The sequence below is a fragment of the Leiobunum rupestre genome, chromosome 4 (assembly GCF_980474605.1).
Source record: "Leiobunum rupestre chromosome 4, qqLeiRupe1.1.hap1, whole genome shotgun sequence".
Classification (NCBI taxonomy): domain Eukaryota; kingdom Metazoa; phylum Arthropoda; class Arachnida; order Opiliones; family Sclerosomatidae; genus Leiobunum; species Leiobunum rupestre.
In genome coordinates this window covers 47834294-47841401 of record NC_143387.1, presented here as the reverse complement: position 1 = coordinate 47841401, position 7108 = coordinate 47834294, and the positions used below count along the sequence as shown (strand labels likewise).

Below are 7108 nucleotides of genomic sequence, written 5' to 3'. Positions count from 1 at the left end.
AGTCGGCCATTTCATTACAGGCCTAATTTAAAATAGTACAGGCAAGGGCGCCTGCACGTGCTCATCAGCTCAAGACGTCGCGTGCACTTGACCGCTCATAATTTCAAATTATAATTGAATTTTTCTTTTTAATGAAAAATACGATTTTTTTAGTATACGAACTACTGACCAGGCGAACTATTTTCCAAACGAACTATTTGTTAATGCGAACTAATGGCGCGCGAACTATAGAGTATTGACCGCGATCTATTGACGTGCGAACTATTTCCCGCGAACTATTGACGTGCTACCGAAGGCGCGAGGGGGTCTGTGCATGTAAAGTCCCAAACTAGCGACCATTGAGTTGGGAATATTAATCTAGAGGTCCAATCAAAACGTCGGATTTCAGTATTTCGCGAAACAAGTTTTTAAAAATAAGAATACTGTCGTCTGCTCCCATCGGCGTCCCAAATGACGAGAAAACGTTATCATTCTACCCGTGGCGCCGTCTATCTCTCAATGGTTCGTTCAAATAAGACGCGTTTTCAAGCAAAAATTTTTTTTCTTCAAAATAATGGATGGCGCCATTTAGAGCAGACGGCACATTCGTATTTTTCAAAAACATGTTTCGCGGGGAGCAGATTTGATTGGATCTCTAGATTAATATTCCCAACTCAATGCTAGCGACTTACCGCCAGACCAAGGGACCAAAGACATCCCATCCGGACGTTTCCCGTCGTCCCGCGATAGGCCTATATTTTCGTTGTTAGGTATCACTAACTTCTATATTGATTTATATTTATAAGATTGTTTAAGAAAAAGGTTCTTAGGACTTTTTTATTTGGCCGTAGCAGACGCTAGGCACTACCTCGGAGAAGCTAGTGCCGCATCGCCAATTCGCCACCTAGACTCGTTTCGGTTTTATTTTAGCTTATTTCCAAGACTGGACACTGAAAATATCTGAGTTTCGACTGACACGTCGTCTGTCAATTAAGTTCTGTGACTACTGACTAGACTAGTCCTAAGCATCTGGGGAATATGAATGACCCGTATTTCCATCCTCCTATGTAGGATTGGCCGGTATTAGTAGATTCGAACGTTTGTATGAATGTTTTCGTGAAACATCTGCGTGCTACGAAGTGTATTGCCCTTGTTTATAACATGATAAATATAAAGGTATTTAGATTCAGCTGTCCACTTGTATACGAGTACTTTTTCTGATTAGGTTTACGCTGCTCTGCTAGTGCTAGCAAGGTATTTTGGTGTAGATCACCATTCGATTCCTGATTTGATTGAAATGTCTACTAAGCCCAAACAACGGAAGCAACCCACCACATCTGCTGATTTGGATTCTACACCAGTAAGGGCTAACAACCTATGAAATATAGCAAAATCAAGCAATATCTGAGTTTTCACTGGTTATTTTTTGCATTTCAGTCTGAAGCCCCAACTGTGCCGCAAAATAAAATGAGGGAACCAATGTGGAAATCTTCATATAATATAGAAAATCTCATAATTTTTGTTATGTTTTTTGGAATGCTCATTACTACACTAAATATTTATCAACTTCGTCACCTCCAAAATGAACATCTAATGATAGTTAATCAACAAAGGCATGTTATTTCTCCTCCAAAAATGGTTTATACTCCAAATACAAAGTGTACTAAACCAAAAGTGTGGATTCATGGCTCAAATGTAATATTTAATTGTATCACGTTAATGATCTAGTTATTACTATAACTTTTTATTATTATTTAGATTGAATCTGGCTATTTGTCTCATGTAATATCAGTTTTTAGAAGGCTAGGTTTTGAAGACTATACTGCCGAGGACTACTCGTTCAATGTTTTGTGGTCTCACGACTATCCTTTTATTGTTAATGGAGTTGGATTCATAGAGCCCCATAAAATCACTGAAAATCAAATGGTTGGTAATTGGATTATACCAGTTTATAATTATATTGGGGCATAATAGTATTTTTTTTTTTTTCAGATTAATCATATTCCGGGATGTGGATTTTTCACAAACAAGGTTTACATGTCAACTTCCGGATTGAATCATACCCCACCCGCTTTCAAACTACCTGAGGATAAGGCCAAACTACTTAAATATGTAAGTTACATTTGGAAAATGTTCTCAAATGACTTAAAAAATTCCGTAATTCTTTTAGGTGGAATTAAATACAAAATCAGTTTGGGTACAGAAAAATAATATGCACAGAGGTGTAAAAGTGGTTGCTGTTTCCGAGATAGATTTTAATTTGAAAGATATATTTATTCAAGAATTTATTACAAACCCTCTTTTGATTGATGGAAGGTTTGAATAATGACATTATCACTGGGTTCTCTTAACATGGTATTTTGGTGACTTTATTCTATATACCCTGCAATACCCTACCTTGATTTCCATTAATTATATTACGTTTCATTTACTTTCTGGAATAAGATTACAGTTTTTGTTTACCTTTGTAGAAAATTTGATATTGGAATTTATGCAATAATGACTTCCTTAAATCCGCTATCCGTGTACATATTCGAAGGGGATGCTCTATTAAGGTACCTAACTCTGTTTTAAAAGTAACGAAAGTACCATAGCTAAGACACGCGACTCTTTGAACTTTTGAAGGTTTTGCGCTGCACCGTATCTTCCTTTCGATAGGAATAATTTGAACTCTTACGTTGTGGGAGATGATTATACTCCGACGTGGGAAATTCAGTCCATGAAAAATGCATATAGTAATAGTCTCTCGATGAAAGAGTCTTTAAACGTTTACCTGAGGAATAAAGGTTTAAATCCCAATAAATTATGGAAAAGTATAAAGGATGCCATTGCTGAGGTTTATATTGGCAGCGAACGATCTATGATAGTTTCAAGCAAGATTTATCACTCTACTAGGTCAGTTTTTCAAATTTACCCATTGTTTTCTTAAAAAGTCATTTCTGAAATGATATTTCTAGCAATTTTTTTGAAATGGTGCGTTTTGACTTTGTGGTGGATGAAAATTTGAATGTTTATCTGATGGAAGCTAATATGTCTCCAAATTTATCATCGGCTCATTTCCCAGCTAATAAAGCCTTATACGAAAAAGTTTTATTCAACCTACTTAATCTCGTTGGAGTGGCCTTCAGTCATTTGTGAGTCAAATTGTAACAGCTATACTGGGGTTCTTTAATTAATTTGGTTTTCTTTTTTTTTAGATCTAAAAGTGAAATTGAAATGAAAATTTCTGAAAGGGAATTAAGTGTTACTGAAGTGTACTGCACTTCAGATTTATGTCATAATTCGTGCCAAGATATCGTAAGATTTACATCCTCTATTTTTTAACTCATTTTTCCTTCTCTAAATATCTGTTTACTTCTAAAGAAATGCCGCCTTTGTATGAAATGTTTGAGTGAAAGTGAGAAAGATATTCTTAGGAAGGCGTACAATGCACACAATTCTCGCTGGGAATGTCGCCGCTTAATCCCGAAACCTACTGTAATTAAATTATTAAATGTGTGTGTTCTTCAGTTGATTATACCATTTATTTTAAACAGGATCAGTCTAATGCCGAGTCTCAGTTAGCCAAATTGACTGAAGCTAGTTTTAACAGAAGCGAGTTATTAAAAACTTGGTTTTACGCAAAATGTGTCAGTGACGTCTCGTGGTGTTCTTAAGCTTCTCATTCATTTAATCTTTCTGGGAATACAACAGTACTGACTTAATACCAAAAAAAAAGCTTAATTTGTGAATACTTAATTGAAAAAAAAACTCCCAAGGGAAAAAGTTAATAAATTTGTAAATATCTGTGGTGAAACCTATAGATTTAGGTTAATAATAAAATTATTATGGATATTTTTAAATAAATTGTCATTCATTTACAATTGGAATTATGATTGGAATTTTTTTCCATGTTGCGGCTAATGAGGCCATAATAGCTTGTTTATGAGTATTGTTTTGCTCTATTTGCAATCTAGATTTGTTAGAAGCAATGTAAAAGTGTGGTGTGATGTTTTGATTAAGTGTTGGGAGCAAAAATGAAAGGTGCAGCGATTAATGCTGGAAGTGGATTGTATAGAGTGGTAGCACTCCGTAGCTTTGGCCATGGCTGCCATTTTGGTCGCAAATTTTTTATCTATAGGAAAGAGCATGGGTGACGTACTAGGACGTCACAGTGCCATTACTCTATTCTCAATGCAAGTTTTATATATTTAGTCAATAACTATATATTGTAACAGAAGTTTGTAATATAATCTACGTGGGAAGTAGATCTACTCCATAAAAATGAATCATGTACCTTCGCAAGCACGAGGCAGTTTTTATTGAGTGCGAATTTGCCGCGAAATCTTCGAACGCATACACCGTGCACCGCATCACGGTTGAAATTTGCAGTTGACGGCGCTGCGTACAAGCATAAGTCTATAATATTATTTCAATATTATACACTTATGGTACAAGTTATATTACCTATACTCATAGTTTCGCCACACATTGAATTATAGTAAAAGTATTTCTGGGCTTATGTTTCTTGACATATCGATCGCCCCCCCTCGGAATGACCATCAGCGTAATAATTAAGCGTCCAATAGAGTAGAAGCATTCCGTAGCTTTGGTCATGGCCGCCATTGTAGGCGGGAATTTTTTATGAATAGGAAAAAGCATGAGTGACGTAGCACCAGGGCCGGATTAACCAATAGGCCGAATAGGCCTGGGCCTAGGGCACCAAGCCTACAAGGGGCACCAAAAGGGTTCGAAAAAAATAAAAGTACAAAACTTTAATCATTTTCTTTTCACAAAATATTTTCCGGAGTAATTTTAGTAAATGCGTCCACCCCTATGAACCAAAAACGTTTGATTGTCACATTCTCTGACGGACTGCCGTCTAGCCCCTGACGACATACTAAATCTGGCACCAAAATTAACTTGCGCCTAGGGCCCCATAAAGTCTTAATCCGGCCCTGCGTAGCACTGCCATTATGGGCAGTGGCGTAGCCAGAAATTCGTCAAGGGGGGGAGGTGAATTTTAAAAGGGGGATCGAGAAGGGGGTGGGAATATAGTACAGTCAAAGGGGGGTTTCCGGGTCTAGACCCCCCTTGTCTACGCCACTGATTATGGGGGTGTAACCGTGTAAGCTAAGTCACCGTTCCTCCAACCATGAAGGAATAGTAGAGGAGGGGAAAGGAAAGAAGGCGCTATATCCGACAGCGTAGTGCCAGTTCGAGGCGGGGAAAAAAAAGGGGGGAAAGTCGAGGTAGACTTTTTAAAGAATTCAAACCCTAACCGGTAGATCGCGCCATGATCGCGCTGCCTTTGTTGGAATGTATCTATATAATAAAACTCTAAGCCCCTTTCGTCGCATTTTTTTCTGACTTTCATTCGCGACTCTAACGTGGCATCGTCGCAGGTACACGGAGGTACACACCGAAGGTATGCCTAGCGCTTCGCCTTAATACTAGGTCATCTACATAATTTTTTTCTGACTTTAATTCGCGCCTCTAACGTGGCGTCGCCGAAGGTACACGGAGGTACACACCAAAGGTCTCCCTAGCGCTTCGCCTTAATACTAGGTCATTGATTATATTTTAGAAATCGGGTCTAACGTGACATCGCCGAAGGTAATTTCTCTGTGTATAACCCGTGGTCGTTGCGATTCGCCTTAATACTAGGTCAAGTATATTTTGGTCATTATGTTTGTTTTTGGAATTTCGGATCGGATTTCGCACTGGCTCGAATTTCGCACTGTAAATCGGGACTCGGGGACGAGCGTAGTTTTATTAATCAGCCATTGGACACAGGGGGTTTAAAGGAGTACAGAGGGGTTTGGGACGGCGGCAAGTTTTTGAGTTATTTTTCCGGGAAAAGGGTACCACGGAAATTCTCGCATGGGAAAAGGGGAGGGGAGTACCACGGTAACTATCACATTGGAAAAGGGGTGAGGGGGTAACACGGTAATTATCACATGGGGAAAAAGGTAAGGAAGGGCCTTACTGGGGTGGTTCTACTATGGGAAAAGGAGTACCATGGAAATTATCCCCTGGGAAAAAGGGGGATGAGACCTTACTAGGGGGGAGGGTCGACTATGGGGTAAAGGGTACCACGGAAATTATCGAGTGAAAAAAAGGGTCGGGGGCCTTACTGCGGTGGTTCGACTATGGGGTAAAGGGTGCCACGGTAATTCTCGCATGGGAAAAAGGGGGAGGCGGCCTTACTGCGGTGGTTCGAATATGGGGAAAAGGGTGCCTCGAAATACACCACTAGCTGAGAAGCCCGCCTGTAATGGATACAGGGGGTTTAAAGGAGTACAGAGGGGTTTGGGACGCCTGCGAGTTTTTGAGTTATTTTTGCGGGGAAAAGGGTACCATGGAAACTCTCGCATGGGAAAAAGAGAGGGGAGTACCATGGTAACTATCACATGGGTAAAGGGGGGAGGGGGTACCATGGTAATTATCGCATGGGACAAAGGGGGAGGGGGTACCATGGTAATTATCACATGGGACAAAGGGGGAGGGGGTACCGCGGTTATTATCACATGGGAAAAGGATGTAGGGGGTACCACGGTAATTATAACATGGGGAAAAGAGTGGAGGGGGTACCACGGTAATTGTAACATGGGGAAAAGGGTGGAGGGGATACCACGGTAGTTATCACATGGGAAATGGGGAGAGGGAGTACCAAGGTAATTATCACATGGGAAAAGAGGGGAGCGGGTACCACGGTAGTTATCACATGGGAAAAGGGGAGGGGGTACTACGTAAATTATCACATTTGAAAAGGGGGGAGGGGGTACCACGGTAATTATCACATGGGGAAAAAGGGGAGTTAGGGCCTTACTGAGGTGGTTCTACTAAGGGGAAAGGAGTACCATGGCAATTATCCCCTGGGAAGAAGGGAGAGGTGAGTACCACGGTAGTTATCCCACGGGAAATGGGGGGAGGGAGTACCAAGGTAATTATCACATGGGAAAAGAGGGGAGCGGGTACCACGGTAGTTATCACATGGGAAAAGGGGGAGGGGGTACTACGGAAATTATCACATTTGAAAAGGGGGGAGGGCCCGTCTGTGGGGGGTTGTTCGGGTTCGTTCCGATTTTAAAGTTCCGTGCCCCTCTCGGCGTACGTTAGTCCCGTGGCCTTTATGCATCAGCCATTG

The 7108-nt window shown here is 40.5% G+C and overlaps 1 protein-coding gene across 3 annotated transcripts; it reads left to right on the top strand.

Annotated features, from left to right (window-relative positions):
• The first annotated feature begins 1014 nt into the window (after positions 1-1014).
• Positions 1015-3825, top strand: TTLL15 (tubulin tyrosine ligase-like 15). Of its 3 annotated transcripts, none has more exons than XM_090171658.1 (12): positions 1015-1155; positions 1224-1339; positions 1417-1674; positions 1738-1905; positions 1972-2091; positions 2150-2295; positions 2451-2534; positions 2605-2874; positions 2937-3113; positions 3177-3276; positions 3343-3456; positions 3516-3825. In XM_090171658.1, the coding sequence occupies exons 2-12, from the start codon at positions 1277-1279 to the stop codon at positions 3633-3635; spliced, it is 1620 nt and encodes a 539-aa protein (XP_090027784.1). In that variant the 5' UTR covers positions 1015-1155; positions 1224-1276; the 3' UTR covers positions 3636-3825. The 3 variants fall into 3 exon arrangements, with proteins under 3 accessions (XP_090027784.1, XP_090027783.1, XP_090027785.1); XM_090171659.1 differs by having other exon boundaries at positions 1019-1059; positions 1205-1339; XM_090171657.1 differs by having other exon boundaries at positions 1015-1339.
• The last annotated feature ends 3283 nt before the right edge of the window (positions 3826-7108 follow it).

Coding starts and splice junctions, on each gene's coding strand:
- TTLL15 (XM_090171658.1), top strand. CDS start 1,277: ATGTCTACTAAGCCCAAACAACGGAAGCAACCCACCACATCTGCTGAT. Junction 3,114..3,176: donor GGAGTGGCCTTCAGTCATTT/GTGAGTCAAATT, acceptor CTTTTTTTTTAG/ATCTAAAAGTGAAATTGAAA. Junction 3,457..3,515: donor GCTTAATCCCGAAACCTACT/GTAATTAAATTA, acceptor TATTTTAAACAG/GATCAGTCTAATGCCGAGTC.